The sequence below is a fragment of the Lichenostomus cassidix genome, chromosome 8 (assembly GCF_008360975.1).
Source record: "Lichenostomus cassidix isolate B80296 chromosome 8, HeHo_3.0, whole genome shotgun sequence".
Classification (NCBI taxonomy): Eukaryota; Metazoa; Chordata; class Aves; order Passeriformes; family Meliphagidae; genus Lichenostomus; species Lichenostomus cassidix.
Genome location: NC_139489.1, coordinates 3,953,079 through 3,971,176, shown reverse-complemented (window position 1 = coordinate 3,971,176; position 18,098 = coordinate 3,953,079). Strand labels below are relative to the sequence as shown.

Below are 18,098 nucleotides of genomic sequence, written 5' to 3'. Positions count from 1 at the left end.
AGGACTGGGAGCTCCTGTGCAGAGCTGTCCCTCTCATTGCTTGATGTTTCCTGTGTACTGAGAGAGCTGTCAAAACAAATATTCCCCTGCCCTGTTTACCACGTTCAACTCTGGCATCTCATACTTCAGGCCCAGCTTCCTCCCAGCTGCTCATAATCACGATTGCCTGAACAGGGGCTATTAAAGGCTTTTAGAAGTTCTTTCCCCCACCCAGGAAAACGAGCCGGATCATTCAGCTGTTTTTTTTGTGAAAAAGGTGGTTAGATATCCACTTAGCCACTGGGTAAGATCAGCATCATCCCCCTGTAGCCAAACTGGCTCCTGGCTGGTTTCCTTCACAGATATTTAAAGTCTGTCATAGTATTTATCTCCCCTTCCTTTGCTATTTATGTGCTCAATCCTTGGGCTTGTGTTCCATGAATTTCCATTGCTTTTCCCACCTTTCCGTTTGCTCCCGAGGCTGTGGATAGAGGAAGGGACCCACAGAGGAGCTGTGGATGGCAGGACTGGTGCTGTCACATCCCAAAACTGCTCCCAAGATCCCCAAAAAGGTGAGACTGGGGTTTCCCACTTGTCCATCCCACAGACCTGCCTCTGCCCCACCGACTTTCACACCAGAGCAGAACCTCCGTGATGGAAACCATTGAGCTTAGGCCAAGGTTTTTCCCCCTGTAGGACCACAGGCTATTCTGGACATGTGAGCTGCAAGGGGACAAACCTGATGATTTATCCACTAAGCCACACAGGCCCCTCAAACAGCTCCTTAATGGGAAACATGTGCTGCCAGTGAGTTCTCACTTCGGCTCAGCCCCTGTTCGCTCCAACACCAAGAGCCTTCGGACAACAGAGGCTTTTCGGTGAGGAAAGCAGCATTCCTGGAAATCCCTTTGCTGCAGGAGCATGCTCTTTCTGCTGGCACTTATTCTGACTCTGGCCTGAGTTATTTACAGAAGGTGAGGGATGTTTCTCTCGACTTTTATCTAATTATGACGGGTTTGTGCAGATCAAGCATTGATTTATGGTATTTGTGGCAGCAGAGCATGGGTGCAGCGTGCAGGGCTCACACTCAGGATTTGGGGTTTGTATATAAAAGGTTGTTTAGACCCCTTCTTCCCAGTTTGCTCCAGCTCCTGTTAAAATCTGAAAGGGCAGAGCACCTGAATAACCCCACAAAACACTCCCAGGATTCACAGAGGTCTTTAGGTGCTCAGCACATGATACACAGCAAACTAAACGTGAAACTAGAGCCTGGAAACTTGTGGTACTGGAGGAGTCATTTTAACCCCCCCACTTCATTACTGTTGGAATATTTTCTCCCAGTTTAGCTCCCTGCATTGCTCTAGGGAGAGGAAATAGATCCTTACAACAAAAGCACCTTCCCTGGAGGCTTTAGCCCAGGGGTGTTCTCCTCATTGCTAAGCATCCTCTAAACCCTGCGGATCGATTAGCGCAGCTCCAAGGGACAAGGGGACAGGTATTCCCTGCTGAGGCACCCAGCGGCTGTGCCAGGAGGGCCAAGTTTTCCTGAGCTCAGGAGTGACACTCCAGGCGATATCTCACGGGATGGTGGTAAGCAAATGCACTCGCACAGCTGCTGTCTCTGTGAACGCGAGCTCACCACACTTTAAAATAATTAATCTTCTTTTCCTGCTCGTACCATGTCTTGGAGCACTAAAGAAAAGAAAAAAAATGTGTTCCCTGACTGCTTTGAGGTTGTAAGTGATGTTGGAGTCAAGGGCACTTCTTCTGTGATAAGCGTCTGGAGCTATATGGGGCTGCACTAGATGGGCAAATAGATTTGTACAAAAAATGTTTAACGTTTCCTAATGGGGATTGTTTGGAATTTCCATGGAGGAAAAAAATTTTCCATGGGAAAAAAAAAAAGTAATATTTTGATTTTCTGACTCGATTCAGAACGAAAGAACACAGTAAAACACTGGAATTTCGCAAGGGAAAACCCCAAACTCAAAGCTGCCTTAATAAAGTGAGGAACAGAGAGGAGAAACCCCCAAACATTTTTGATAAGTAGAAATACCAGCAGATTGGCTTCCCCCTCACAAGGTTACCCACCTTGATAGTGCAGATGGGGGGAAATGCCACAGGGATGTCCCTTGAGGATACACTTCCCTTCTGACTCCTGACTCCCGCCCAGGTTTCCTGGAGAACCCAAACCCACCCTTCCAAAGGTTTTCCATGGGTGGAGCAGGATGAGTGCTTCACAGCCAAACCCACCTCCATGCCCCAACCTCAACACACTCCTGTTCACCTCAGTTCTGCCTCTCTTTGTTTTTCAGCTCGTTTTCTGTTTATTAAACCCCTTGATGCAAAAATGTATATATTTTCCCTCCTGAAAAAAAAAAAAATAAAGCACAGCAGCTGATGAGTGAACCACCCCAAAAAGTCACCCCTCAACCACTGTGGGTGCAGTTTTCCCCCCTCTCTCTGCTTCAGCAAAAATAGCTGCTCATAAATATAACCAAATTGGGAGAACACGTCCCGAGGCAAACTGGAAGCTCATTACAGGTCCTGCGCTGGCAGTGTTTGTGCTCGGCTCCCATTAAAGCACAATGTGTGTTTTTGGGAGGTTGGCTACAGGCAGGCTGCTCCCTCCCAGAGCCTCTGGCTGCTTGCAGAGGTGCCAGCCTGTCGAAGGCTGTCCCGCTATGTGCTAATATCTTCTCCCAGTGAGGTCTGGCGGGTGCCTCATTAGTTTAAGCACTAATCCCTGCTGCCTCTGACTTATTTGTGTGGAGACCTGCTCTGCAAGAAAGCTGCTTTCCATGTCTTTCCCCTGAACAGTTAATCCACCTGCTCGGTGCCTAACCCGGCTGCTTCTGCAGGGTTTCATTGCAAGATAAGGCATGCATGGCTTAATGCCTCCAGTAAAACTCACCCTCTTTATTCAAATCTTCCTCCAAGAGCTCAGCCAGGCAATTGTCTTCCTATTTTCATGCCAGTTCAGACAGGGAGCAGGCACACAGCTATCTGAATATTTTGTCCATCATAAATAAATAAAACTGAAGGTGTAACCCTCTGCTTAGCATCCCTCCCCTTTCCCTTCTGGCCTGGCAGCACAGGTTGGGTGGAAAGTCTCCTGCAGCCTTTTGTTCAGCCCAAATTCACTGGTGTCTGTGCAGTTATTCACTCTCAGCCCAGGGTGCTGCTTTGTGCTCTCTGCAAGGTCACATCTGCATTTGTCTCTGCTGGAACATCAGCTGCAGTGCAAGAATTCAGGATAGAAGTAACTTCTAGTTCCTGTGTAGCTCCTTTGGAAAGCTGAGGTGGTCAGAGACAGTGTTGTGTGAGTTTTAAGGTGCTTATCATGAAATCCACACAAAACCTTCTCTCTGTGACTGAACCCTGCAGCTTCACATCACCCCAGGCAGCCACCTCCAAACCTCGGAGATTTTTGCTATATTCACCCTACTCCAACTCGTGGTGTCCTAATTCACCTGCCTAACAGTGTCCTACCCAATTTATACCAACTATAAAGTGATTTATCCCACCCTACACAAGCCTGGAAACACTGCCCACCCTCAACGCTGCTGGATGAAACTCATCTTACACACTGGAAGTCATAAAAGTTCACTTTTAAAAGGAGCTTTTCTGCAGCTACAGAAAACCCCATGGGGAGGGTTATGGGCTGTCCAGGAGTGCTCTGAGTTCAGAAGTGCCCCGAGGTCTGGCAGATGAGGTGCCTGACTGGTGAAGGCTGAAGGAGGGTGAATGCTCTCAAGCCATTATTCTCCCAGGGCTTCAAGGTGGAGGGGTTAAGACCTGATAAGGAATCTCTCCTCTAGAAGAGCATCAGATTAAATCTGACCTACAAGCAGAAGGTGCTCCTGCTTAATTGCTTTTACAAAGGAAAATTGGTCCCCAGCTGGTCCCTTACCCGTTGATTTTGTGTTAACTTTCAGCCTTTCTTATGTTCTTGTAGGGGAAGCAAAAACCTGAGCAAATTTTAAATTGAGAACCATTATTTGTGAGGAAACCCCATGGAAAGTTAGCCAGGGGACTCAGCTCTGGGAAAATGGCACAATTTAATAAGAAAAAGCCTCTTTTTTTTTTTAATAAATAAAAGGAAAGGGATGTGGGGCATGGGAACACAGAAGCAGTTATTAATGAAAACCAAGGGAAGTATTAACATATTTTTAACAGTGAGGCCAACGAGCTGGTGGGACAGCTGGCCAAGGGATGTGGTAAATCTGATTTACCCTGGCACCTTCACATCGAGCCTGGATTTCTCCCTAAAGGGCTTGCAGTCCCTTGGCCATAGGCTCCAAGGCTAAATCTAAGAGCTGCTGGGTGATTCCTGAGCGAGGGCTTGAGCATCATTAATTTGCTGATGGTCAGTGTTGGTGACTCTTAGGTGGCTGAGCTGGAACTGCTGTGTCTAACAGGCCCAGGCTACCCCCAGAGCCAATCAAGAGGATGCTTAGGCTGAAAAGAATTACCTCTCCTGAATTAAGCAGTGTTTTTTCAGCTGCAATCGTCTCATCGTTTACAAGCAAAACTTTCATAGGCTTTTTCTGGGTTTTATTGTTTTCCCATGGAAAGAAATACCTTGTAAAGAAAAAAAAAATCCCCATTTTTTTTGTTTTAAATAAAAGCTTCAATGGGCTTTTCCCTCCCTCCCCTAAGCCTTGGTAGTTATTCTTCCTTTAATTTAAGCAAGGCTTATATCAGTTGACGTTTTACTTGTGCTTACTTGACTTGAGGTAAACAAGGCTAATCCTGCTTAAAAATGAACTAAGAATATCTGTGCAGTTTAATGAAATGGATTAAAATTTTACCTCATATTAAACATTAACAACTTTTCTTGTTCAGACAAGCCCTGGGAGGCTGGAGCAGTGTTATTAATTTGCCTTCAACATCACTAAAATTTCTTTGAAAATAAGCAAATTACGCATTTGTGCAGAAGGCAGGTCCCTTTGAAATAGTGCTCACAGGAGACCTGGCTCCCTTTCTTTTTTGGATAAAAAGAGTGTTTCTTTTCTTTTTTTAGATTTTATTCTCTTTTTTACATTCTGTTTTCTTTCTGAGTTCCTTATTGAAGCAGCACCACTCTTTCTTTCTGTTCCATTCATGATGTGTCTCCAGGGGAAAGATCAGCCTAGCAAGAATTAAATGCTCCTTTATTTAATTTATATCTCAGTCTGACCTCAGCTCCCATGCACTCACACCACACACCTGGAAATGGAGATGTCAAAGCGTGGTGGAAAAGCCCAGCTTTTCACATCAGTTCCCGCAAAAATAAAGTGACGTCTTTGTTTCAATTTATTCATTTTTCAGGTGGGAAAGAGAAGTCACATTATTTCAAGGTTTGTTATATTTTGAATCATTCCAAAGACTTCAGGAGCGAGATGAATTCACCACAATTCCCATTCATCCCATCCGTGGATCTGTGCTTACACACATTTTGGTGTTTTGGTGGTTCTGCTCCTCGACTTTCTGCTGACACGTGGAAACGCTAAAAGCTGTTTTTTTCTTGACTAACAGCCCATTGTTCCTGCTGCTTACGAACCCTCTGCACCAAGTGAGATCAAACCCTAGAGTTCATGCCTTCAAACACCACAGCTGCTCATCCCTTTACCACCAGCGCTGAATTACCCTTCGCACCTCACGTGTCCCGAAACGCAGCGCCGAGAATCACCTGATGAGAAATAAAAAAAAAAAAAAATTAAAAAAATAAAGAAGCCAAGACGGTTATTTTCTGGGCTCAAGACAAAAATTAAACGCTCCACGAGGCCGCAGCACTATATATTAAAAGCAGCGCTGCCTGCGAGGTGCAGCCGCGGTGGCACTGGCGGCTCTGGCAGGGAGGAACTCGCAGAACGAGACTTTCTAAGGAAACTGGGAGATGTTCCCGGTGACTTCGCTCCCTTCTAGCTACAGATAGGATGAGGCGGGGATTCATCACAACCGGCCGGATCATTATTACCCAAACACACACATAGGTGTAGTCTGTGCCCCGAGGAAATTATAACTCGAGACAAGCTAACGCAGGCACTCCTGCGCCGGCTGGTGCCAGTGGGGGTGGCGTGCAAAGGTGATAATTGAAAGTTGTTGGGTTTTGGGGTTTGTTTGTGTGTCCTTTCTCCCCCCTCGCTGAGTCAACAGGAGGTTGTTTTCTACCTTCTGCTTCCTTCAGTGAAGGTGACAACTTCTGCTTGGTTTTGCTTGGTAATCCGAGCAGTCTGGGCTGTGCTTGGAGCATCGCCTGGTGCCCAGGGAGCAAGGGTAGGAAAATTTGGAGGAGATGGGCAGTAACTTCTGTCTGTGGGCAGGAGTGTGGACCATGTTTACAGAAGCCAGGAGGCAAGTGATTCACTTCATTCCTCAAAATCTGAACCTCTGATCTGGTGTCCAGAGGAACAGGTAAACACAAGGGAGGAATCGCTTGCCTTTTGAGAGGAGAACAGTGGGTGAAGGCAGGGGGTCAAAGCAAAGATGGGGAGAAAAATGTAGCTGAAGTGGCTCAAGGGACAACTCTGCTGCACCCCAGCCATGGATGTGGGCTTGACATCAGCCCTCCTGTGCAGCAGGACCTCAGCCCAACACCTCCTCTGTCTCCACGTCTGAATGCTGGTTTCGGCTTCACAAAGAGCTGGGTGAAACCTTCGGACACCCAAAACAAGGCAGGCTGGGAGCATGAGAAAAACAGGTCTCTGCTTGTGGGGCCGATCTCCTCCCTCCCCCTCCCTCAATTGAGAGCTTCATATCCGAAAATCATCGAGCAGAAGTACAACAGCTCCAGCCTCTGCAGGCTGCCAAGGCATTCTTGCTGAGTGAAGCTGTTTGGGTGCACCGAGACACGGCCGAACCTGGGGCTTGCGTAAACCTCCCTTCCCCTGGAACAAAAGCCCTGCTCCCATGGCAGTCAGGTGCATGCACGAATCCCTGCCTTTGAAAACGTGTTCGACCGGTCTCTGAGCAAAAAAAGACAGGTTTGACCAGAACGTCCCCTTGTGCAGAGAGGCTCTGCCAGCCAGGCCCCAGCATCAAAGGCAGACGGCTGGGTGCTCCGCAGCTCCTGATTAGCATCAGCGTGAGCAGAGCTCGGGGTTTGCAGCACTGAAGGCCACAAGCAGCATCCAGCCCCGGGCTCCAGCAGCATGTCTCGTTTGCATGAGTGCAACTGGGTTTGTGCACCGTCTGCCTCCTCGGGAGAGCTGCAGAGCAAAGGGAGAGCAGCATGCAAAGCCCAGAGTCTGCTGGCTGCTCAGCATCTCAGCAGGAAGGACCAAAGCAAGCTCCAGCTGCACCTGCAGACACCGCTGAAAGTGGTGGCCTGGGGATCCCAGCACTCGTATGTGTCTGGGTTTGGGGTTTTTTCCATTTCACCTGTGTTCTTTCTCTTCCTTCCTGCCCCTCAGGAAGCAATGGCAGAAGATAAACTCTGTCACCATACTCATGATTTGTGGTACCTACAATGCTGCTCCTTTGGCTTCCACTTCCCTGTGGGGTTTCATTGAAATGCTCATTTAAAATCAGTCCTTGCTCCTCCTGTAGCACTGAAACTATGTTTGGCTAGCCCAGAAAGGTCCCTGTGAACCTGGCCTTTTCCCACCCATGCTTCCAGAAATGATCTCTTGTCTTAATCCCCAGGCAGTGAGCAGGAGTGAGCCCCAGCAAAGCTGCACCCACCCAGCACAGGCTGCCGTGCAAAGCTGCCCTCAGCCTCCCAGGATCGGATGGAATGGGACAGCACGGAGATCCGGGCAGGAAGCAGAGGAGGAAACGACCATCGCTCAGCCACAAATAGGACTTGGCACTGCTGATGCTCAGCCCCACACTGTAGAGTCCCAACCCTGCTGCCTTCCATAGGTTTATCCAGGGCCTTTTCTCCCTCTCCCCAAGGTGACCCACACATCCTGAGCGAGATCCCATGACTCGCCAGCCCCACTGCCCTGCCCTGGCTCTTATCATCTCCTGCGTTGCTTCCCTTCTGACCCTTCTCCAACCCTCCTCTTTCACCCAGACATCTGTATTCCTGTTTTTTTCCAAGTGGCTGGGGTTAAGATGCAAGCCAACACTTTTCTCAGTGTTTTTTTGTGGGGGCAGCTCTGCACCTGAAGGGCTCTGCAGGCAGACGTGGCAGTGTTTCCTTCTCCCGTGGGGGTTGCTTTGACCCAGGCAATGCATTTTGGAGATAAACTGGGGATTACGTCTGTCTTCACAGCCACTGCCCCAAGCTGAAGTCTCACCTCTGCAGCACACTCAACCCCCAAACACTCAGGCTCAGATCGCACGTGGCACCCTGAAAACTCCCTTTGCATTCAGGACAGGTGTGGGTTTACGAAGTTTTTCCACGCGCAATAAAATTTTACTTCTAATTAGGATAATAATAGCAAGTGCTAGCTCAGTTCTGCTGGCTTAATTTCCACCTGCTCTCTCTCTGCAGTTTGATGTGGTTATTTGCTTCCTGTCATGCATACTTGCATATTATTTCTGTGCCGTGTTATCTCGCTGATGTGGTTCACCCAAGGAGTGGTCGAAACGCGGCTCTGACCGTGTGTCACCACCAGCAAGTTCATTTGCTTCTGGAGGAGGAGGAAAATAACAATAATAAAAAAAAGAAAAATAAAAATTAAAAACAAAACAAAAAAAAAAATCCAGGCTGCCTCGTAACTGTGTGTTGTGCACATGTGCCTCTCCGAGCACATGTTGTTGTGGGTTTTTTTTCTTCTTTTCCCCTTCCACCCACATTTGCAACCCAGCAAGCTGCAAGGTTTTGGTTCAGCTGCAAAGTGTCTGCTTTTCATGGGAAAGGTGCTTGTGCAGAGCGTAGCTGGGAGCCCTCTGAGGCAGCAGCTGCCCAGAACAACCAGGAGCTGGGCTGAGGCTCTTCAGACCTTCTTTTATTTCAACAATATTTCTTTAACGTTTGTAAGATTGCTAAAGAAAAAGGGATGACTTCAGTAAAATGGGATTTTCTCAAAGACTGGGCATAGCAAAGAGAAGATCAATGCAAACCAGTAAGTGCCCTGAGCCAGGAGCTGGTGGGACCTTCTCATCACTCCCATCAAAAGTGACATCTGGTCCTTTTTATCCAGCTGCCCTGCTGCACCATCACATCCCAAAATGTCATCCAGCATCCACATCTCACCCCCAAACTATTCCCTTGGGCAACGACTCTACTTCTCTGGCAAGGAAAGGGCAACCCAAAGACAGAATGCACCTTGCACAAGGATGTTAGTTGTGTTATGAGCTTTTATTTAAAAAGCACATTTATACAGCAATAATTTCGCAGATACAAACTTCAATTTTGTATTCTACAAAAGTCTTTGAATATTCTTCTCTTTACAAAATGGAACATTACAAAAATACAGACAATTTAATATGTTTTTTTTATACAAATGTCTCTAATTGTAGTTATTTTCATTAAAATATTACTACCACAGAACTACAATATTTTAGTCGACTATAAAAAAATTAATTCAATGCTTTTTTAAGCAGCAAAATGTAAATAACACAGGTCAGGACACAGTTTATAGTCATAGTGGATATATCTAAAATTGTTTCAGAAATAATATTTTACATAGTTAATTTTTAAGGTTTTATACATTATTTATATAATATTTATAATATAAAAAAAAATCATAGCTTGCTATAAGTTGAAATGATAGGACGGATTCTGTGAGAAGGATGTGCAAATGGCCATTCTGCGTGTTCTGCGGGATCCCTTTGCAAACGCGCTTGGTGAAAGGGCTGCAAACCGAGGACCTGTGGCTTCTGGGCAAAAAATAAAAATTTCCTCATCACACCCAAGAGAGGCACAGCTGATTTCCCACCGGTGTGACCCAGCCAAGCACAGGACCTGGCACTGCCCTGGCGCACCCTGGGGTGCCCCAGGGAGGAGGAGGAGGAGGAGGAGGAGGAAGAGGAGGAGGAGGGGATGCACAAACCGACTGACACCAGGCCGGGACGTGCCGCCCAGCAGCTCGTCCCAAAACTGCAGAATAAAAGTTTCCCCAGGACTCAGCCCCGGGGTCGTAGTGCGAACGAGTCTTCGGCAGAGCCGCCGCTCCCCACGCGCAAACCGCCGCTTCCCGCACGGAAAGCCTGCTGGGATTTTTTTGGGGGAAAAGGGGATGGCTGGGAATGGAGGATGCTCAACTTTTAGGGGGGCTCAGGTGGGATGAGCCCTGGCCAGGGAGCGAGCGGGGAGGGAGAAATGTGGCTTCTCTGCGCGGAGGAAGGAGCTCTCCGGCCTCACTGCGCGTCTCAGGGCCGCTCGTTAAAGGCTGTAGTGTGAGCAGAGAGAACAGAGACCCTTTGGAGATCTTGGACTGGGCAAGCTTCTTCTAAATTAAGTCACAGTATGGAAGAGAGGAGGCAAAAATAAACTAGGATCGAAAAGAGAAAAAAAGCAACTCTTACAAACCAATCCCAGATCTTGACTCAGTGCTGTTGCTCATACATAGTGCTATACAATTTAGTCGTGAGTTGGTTTTTTTTTTCTCGCAGGCATCGGAAATCTTCGTAGTCAGAAAAAAATCTAGGATGGCCAGCTTCCCAAAAATCCCTTAGTGTTCATTGGGTTAGGAACAATTTGGCGTTCACTACAACATGAACACTCAAACCAATTGCACATCCAGAACTCCGGCACCTCTCTTTGTTTGTTCGGCTTTTTGTGTAGTGTGGGTTTTTTTTCCTTTCTCATTGTCGCCTTTGCCTTAGTTGACCACCACCACCCCTTTCATCCAAATGTCGCAAGTTGAAAAGACCACAGAGTAAGACTTTACTGGTCGGGCAAGAAAGTCTCTCCCTACATTCTACTGTCTGATGAGATTTGAGAGCAGCAGGTAGTTGCTGTCAGCAGTCACTTTTTTTTTTGCAAAAAAAAAAAAAATTAAAATACAACACCCATCCGACTCCTTGAAGTTCTACACCATGTTGTGATGGTTATTCCTCTCAATGATGTCCACAGGTGAAAGGATCTCCTTCCGGATGGGAGGTGGAGGCAGGCAAGTCTTTGTCTTGGGCTTGAAGAGATCTGAGACGTAAAACACCTGTGGGAATAAGTGGAAAAGGCAAACTTAGCCACAGTGGGTGACGCTTTGTTCAAAGCGTTGGTTTACAGAATATATACACATCTTTAGGCTGCAAAAATAGCACTTTTTGTGCTACTGAATGCCTGCCCACAACAGCTGTGAAATCCAGAGCAACTGCTACACCTTTCTGTACAGCAGAGAAAAAAGCTCAGCCCTCACAAAACTGTGAAAACACGAGAGGACAACTTAATTTCTCACTGCGTAATCACTGAGTGCAACACCCAGACCTCTGGTGAACGGGTTGAAAAGCCAGGAAACAGATCCATGGCCTGCACTCCAATAAAATAACAAAGGTCTCCGAAGGGCTGGCCTGACTCATCGCCAGTGGTTTCGGGGATGGAGTCGGCGTGAAACAATTCATTGAGCCAGACATCAGGTAGGCAATTAAAAGCTTTCAAATCAAAGCTGTGCTAAAAGCTATCAGCAGTGAGTCAATGGTGAGCGATGCTCCCCACGCCCCACCAAGGCATCAGCACAGAGCTGGGGTCTGGTGGGAGCCAAAGGCTAAGGAGAGGGGGAGTTATTCCTGACTCCTTCTTCCTAAATATCCCGTGATGTAAGCCCTCTCCCGGATGTGAAAGAGCCAGTGCCTGGCAATTTCGGAAGGTAGCAACACAATAAGAAACAAAGTGCTGGGAGGAAACTTCCACATCCTCCTTTGGCAGCAGCCACACAAAGCTTATCAGTGCTCCAGAACCAGGGCACTTTCACCCTTGCCAAACCTCAGCCCTGTGCCAGAAGGGAAAAGAGTCAGACAGCACAGATCCTCTGGACAGAGCAAGAAGTGGCAAGGAGTCATCATTTTGTCACCTGGCACCACAGCCCCAAACTTCCGTCCTGCCACCGAATGACTGTGCCCAAATCTGCTGGCTCATCCCAGACATCCTTAAACCCAAATAATCCAGACCAAGCCGTGGGTTTGCTGAGCTGAAATCTCAGGATAAGCAGCACATGGCTGTAGGAATCAGCACTGTTTTCTCCCACAGTACTGAAGAGCAACTTATTTAAGCACCCAGATAAATCAGGGGAAAAAACAATTCCAAGGTGCTCAAAGGAATATTGGATTACTACTTCCAGGCTGGGTAACACAGGGAGGAAGCAAAGATTTGCCCCACCTGCATCTCCATATTTTCTAGCTACCCAGAGCCCTGCGCAGCAGGTCGAGTTGTCCTTGGAAATAACTTTTGCAAGCCCTATCAGCACAGCAGATAAGGCTCAGGCTGGACAGACAGTGAAGCTGTTGTAAGCAGCAATTTACTCCTACGACTGTAACCAGGGGTGCAGGAAGCTGAGCTGGTGTTGCTCAGCTGCTATTGCTTTGTGGAAAAGCAGAGCTGGTTTATAAAACAGTTCTTTTTTTGGTGAGGGTGTCTGGCTGTTTGGTTGCATAACAGAGCTGATAAAGTTGTTTACAGGGCATCCAAGTGGCAGCATTTGTACCTTTGGGTAAATAACAAGATCCAGCTGATGCTCTCAAGGATCACAAGCTGGAGTTTGGCCTCTTGCTGCAGCATCCCAGTGTAAAAACACGTTGAACTGCTCTGGCACTGGTTTTCTTTTGGGTTGTTAACAACTGTAAACGCCCGATTTGTCTGTTCTGGTGCATTTCTGGTGCCACCTCGCTCATTTGTCCACCTCTGAGAGCTGGATTCAATCAAAAAGATGTCCAACTTCTGCACCAAGATAGCCGTGACAAATCAATTTATGGGGGGAGATTGCTGAGTGCAAGAAGCATATGGGGATTGCTTTGAGTCTGGTCCTTGTGTTTGACAGGAATGAGTTATGGTGGAGTGTCATCCTAGGTATTTTAGCTTTTACTGTGGTGCTTTTCAGGGTTTCATTCAGAGACTGGTTAAGAGGTTTCATTTCTCTTTAAACTGTAATTCACTTTAACATGGCTGGAGGTTATATAAACATTTATAGGAATCATGAAACGTGATCTTTGGGGGTTAAAAGTGTGTTAAATCCTCCTAATGCTTGAACTGTTTAACACAAAAAAGGACTAATAAATGTGCTAAGTTTTTCACTTGGATTAGCTCCATTTCCTGTAGAAGGTGCTCTCCACCCATAAAGAAAACTTGATGGGAGAAGACTGAGAGCATTTTAAGCCAATATCTTACATTCCCACTTAACAATCCCTATTACTTTTCATTATATTGAAGCAATTTTTAATCATATACAGAGAGGTTAAAACAACTCATCTCAGCTAACCAGAGCAACACTGGGGGCATGTCCTTCTGACATCTCCCCTTTTCCCTCTCCCTCAGATGAGACATAAACCACACAACACACAGCAAGCAGCCTACAAGGCGCATAAAAACTATTTCTATTTGAGAAATCCTCGTCGTATTTCACCCTGGCTCCAAGTCCGAATGTTTCATCAGCTGGAAGTGCTTGACATTAATGTCTTCTGCTTGTTATTTCAGGCACTGAAAGACAAACGTGTCTGCTGCAGCACGACCTGGGTTTAAGCTCGGGCAGCCTTTGGAGATGAAATCCACAATTGGTTTCTACTGAAAATTATGGCCTGATAACTGTGGTGTTTTTACAGCCCTTGGCTATCACCAGGGTGGACCCTGAAGGCTTTGCTGGGGGAAGGGGTGGCTGGGAGCACCCGGGGTTTAGGGTGATGGATCTCCAGGTCCCTCCATCTCTTTCAGAACAGCCCATGAAGGAAAGCTGGGCAAGAACCCCCAGAACATACCAGGAAATTCAGCAAAAAGCTGCTGAACTGCTCTTTCAGTGCAAACTCCAGGGTGGTTTGGGATGACTCTTCCTCTTGTCCCTTGCTGCCACCTCCCAAAACAGAGGAAAGTCTGCTAGACAAAGGCTCCCAGCAGCAAAGCCAGACTCTGGAGAAGAGCAGAGACGTGGCTCTCTGCAGGCTGGTGGAACAGGACAAGGGTTTAAACTGTACCCTGAGCTGTCCCAGGTCACAGAGCCACTCCTGCAAAGGGTTTGGAGACAACTGTCCCTTCCCCCAGCAGACTGGGACAGCAGCACAGGCAAATCCTAGCCTGCCTGGAAATCCAGGCAGCTGCTTCCTATGACACAGGAAAACCATCCCAGCACTGCCACAGCCTCCCTTCCCAGCACAGCTCCAGCTGCCACAGGGCTGGGAGGGGACAGCCAGGCCTGCTGCCGTCCCAGCCAGGAAGCATCCGGACACCCATCCCAAGCATCCGGAGAGCTATTGTCCTTCTGGAACCGCTGCTGGGATCCAGGGATGGATGGTCTGGTCCCCACTCCCCTTCCACATGGCTGTTATTCCACTTCCCAGCAGAAAGACACACATTTTTCCCACTTCCCCCTCTGGATTTGCCAGCCCTGCATGGGACATCAGCACCAGGCAATGGCAAATCCCAGTAGCTTCTGCTCACGGAGTTAATAATACTCCATTAAAGCTTTCCAACAATGACATTTTTGTTTTGGCTTTGGGATATTATCAGCGAGTGGGAAGTACATAAATAACCTATTTTCTCTCTTTGCAAAATGTAATGTTGGTTGAACTTAACTCCTTGTCCCCAAGGCTGATTTACTTTTAGAACAGTCAAAAAAAAAAACCCAAATAAAAAACCAAAAAATCAAAAACCCAAAAAACCAAAAAACCAAGGAAAAAAACCTCACAGAAAGTGGTGAGCTGTTACAATTTCACCTGGACCAAGCCTCTGGAGCACAGAGCCTCCCACCACATCCCCAGCTGTGACAGGGAGTCACCTGAGCTGACCTGCCATGGGTCTCAAAGGCACTGACATTCCCCCAGGACCCTCCCAGCATTCCCAGTGCCATTCCTGCCAGGTTTCCCACACTCACCACGCAGTAAGCCACCAGGGCTCCCTGTGCAAAGCCTGCCAGCACGTCGGTGGGGTGGTGCTTGTGGTCTGACACGCGGGACAGGCCGGTGTAAAACGCCATCATGATGAGGGTGAACTGGAGCAGGGGACGGAGCAGGCGAGCTCCCTTCCACGTGAATCTGGCCTGCAGATAAAACTGTGGGAAGAGAGGGAGACAGACAAAAAAAAAAAAGGCTGGGTTAGTTTGCCCAGATTTGGCCAAAATGCGCACGTGCAGCAGGACTGGTCTGTGGGGGTGATGTGGGGTTGCCATGGCCTTGTGGCTCAAGGAGGGGGAGCTGGTGAAGAGGAAGGATGATCCTTGCACATGTGTGGCCTCCAGAGGGATTTTTAAGCCATGGAGGGGATGTGCACAGAGGTGGATAGGCAGAGCCCTTCCTCAGTGAGCCACAACCAGGGCATTGGGACCCCCACTCCCAGCTCTGCTTCACCCCCCACACAACACCACATCCAACTAAAGAAACTCCTCCCCAGCATTATTTAGTGCATAGAAAAAACACAGCCCCAGATCTGGGATATTCAGGACTCACAGCATCTCTCAGGGAAAAATGAATAATCAATGCAGTGTGCTAAACCTTCAGGCCCATCCCAGGAACTCCCAGACACGGCCACAACCGCTGACAATGTGCACAAAGCCACCCTCTAACACCACCACATTGCCCAGCCCGGGCCCCGGGCTCTGCAGGGAAGCAGCTGCCCCACTGCATGGCATGGGAATTCCCTCCCTGGGTGGGAATGACAAGCAAAGCCCTGGCTCAGCCCAAAAAGAGGAGGCTGAGGTGATGTCAAGCAGACATTGTGGCCCTGCTGTGACTATCTCGGGCCATTTCCGTTCCTGTGGGAAACGGGAAGCTGGGAGAGAAGAGAGGGCAGGAAAACAGCAACTGCTGCCCGTGGATGAGTGCAGGGAGGAAGGCTGTGGGAAGGGAGGGACGCCACAGCAGCCTCCAGGCTTGGGGAGCAGAGAGGCTCAAAGGTGGAAAAGTGAGTGGCAAATGCTGCTCAGCTCCTCAGCTCAGCCCCACTGCCTGTGGGATCGGCCCAGCAGCTCTACTCTGCCTGGTTCCTAAATGAACACTGGAGTCAGACCCAATGTCCTTCAAGGGGATCTGCCACATCAGAGGGCTGGAAAGGGGTTTGCTCCCCATTTATGGTCCCTTTTACACACCCAGAGCAGTTTGCACTGCCTTGATGTGAAAGGGAGTGAAGCTCTCACTGGGTTCCCTGAAACCACAAATAGCTTAATGACACCATTTACCTATAAAAGCAGAACTAATTGGGAAGCTGATAAGGGGGAAGCATGATTTTGGCCAATTTAGTATGTTTGGCTGTTGCATAAACATTGCATTTACCCCTTTCTGGAAAGAACACACACCAGGCTTTTCAGAAGAAATGAAACATCACATCATCTGAATGGAGCAGATGCTCCAAATTATCCAAATTGTTAGCCAATTAACATGGAAGAGAGCAGCACCAAAACAGCTCAGTGCTGGCTAATGCACATGGTGATTCTGGGGAATATATCTGCAAACCAGCCTGAGCCTGGGAACAGAGCCACATCCCCATGGAGCACATCCCACACCCCACACCATGGAAACTTGTGCATGAAAAGCTACAGGATGAGTCTCAGCTCCCACAGCAAACCCACACCGATGCAGCCCAGCACTGGGCTGGCTCTCTGTAGTTTGTGATGATCATTTTCATTGCTATGGTCTTTGTGCACCCAACTTCTGCCCTGGAACATAACTGTGCAGGCAGGATACAGCTCTGGATATCCCATCCTTGGAAGTGTTCAAAGCCAGACTGGATGGAACTCTGAGCAACCTGGTCTAGTGGAAGGTGTCCCTGCCCATGGCAGAGGGGTGGAAACAGGTGATCTTTAAGGTCCCTTCCACCCCAAACCATTCCATGATTTTATTTTCATGTTCAAGAGCCTCAATTCAGCCTAGGTGACAGAGCAAAACTCAGGTTCTAGTGAGCTGCTGCTGCTGCTGCAGAGCAAAAATAGCTCCAAATATTATGTATTATAAACCATCACTCTCAGTTCCACCAGAAAGACTTGAAACCTGATGTCTTATTTTAATCTTGTATCTTTGTCCCATCAAATCTCTTAAAAAGGAAATTTACTGCTGGCTAATCTGACATTTGTCACCTTTGCACAGTTTGGACATCTCAAACCTTTCCATCCCACAAGCCTGGATTAAACAGGTCATCTAGAGCTGAGGGTGCAAAGTACCAATTAAAAATTAACAATAAAAAGCAAATAGTGACTTTGAAGACACAATAAATGTAGTGTGTTTCTCATGTGCAATCTTTAGCCCTGGAAAAGGAGTGAAAAGCACCATATGGGGTGTGCTGTGCCAAGTCCCCCAATACCCAACTCACACCCAGACCTGCATCTCTTGGAGGAGGAAAATCCACCTGAACAGACACTGCAAAACCAGTGGGAGGATCTCAGCTGAGTTCCTTTTACTGCCACAATAAAGGCCATGGAAAAAAAATGCTCTTTATTCCCCATTCACAAGGACAAAAAAGAGGACAACAGCACTCCTCATATTCCACAGGCATTTTACGAAAATGCAGTATTACAAGAGCTGCTTTTAAACACCAGGATCCCCTAAATACTTTCAAGGTAAGACTCAGGGTGCTCCAAACTTTGTCCTCAGTATGAAAGAAAAACCCAGTTAATAAGACAAGGTCAAAAAGTGAAAGCAGAATTTAGGGGCTGAAAGGATCAGAATTTCCCTAAAGCAGGAATTAGTGCTATTACCAACAAATGGGAAGTTCCTGGAAATTTATCTAAAAATCTGCTTATGAAGGTGTTTTTGTTGTTTTGGGTTTTTTTTGCTCCTGGGAGCAAATCTGAAATGCTGCCTACTCCAGACTGACAGATTTGGATGGGAATGTGGAGCTGGAATGGAGCCCTTCCCAGGAGGGGGTGGAAGAGCAAGACCACAACTGGGGTTATTTCCACCACAGATCATCACAGGGCAGCAAAAACCAGGAGCACCAACAGGAGCAAGGGTGGATGAAATGGGATCACACAGAGTGGGAGTTATTTGGAGTTCCCATCCGCTGTCTCCTGGCAGAGGCTGAGTTACCACAAAGCAGATGGCTTGAGGGACATCACATCACTCTTCCTGTGCCAGGGGACTTCCACAGTGCTGCTGGGGACATCCCACACCAC

The 18,098-nt window shown here is 47.7% G+C and overlaps 1 protein-coding gene across 1 annotated transcript in view; it reads right to left on the bottom strand.

Moving 5' to 3' along the window:
- Window positions 1–9,195: 9,195 nt before the first annotated feature.
- Window positions 9,196–18,098, bottom strand: part of PLPP3 (phospholipid phosphatase 3) — a 43,029-nt gene continuing 34,126 nt past the window's right edge. Inside the window, exons 5-6 of the mRNA XM_085067501.1 lie at window positions 14,871–15,047; window positions 9,196–11,015 (exon numbers count right to left, since the gene is read on the bottom strand). Coding sequence (XP_084923627.1) covers window positions 10,890–11,015; window positions 14,871–15,047 — 303 coding nt within the window. The 3' untranslated portion in view covers window positions 9,196–10,889. The remainder of the gene's footprint in view (window positions 11,016–14,870; window positions 15,048–18,098) is intronic.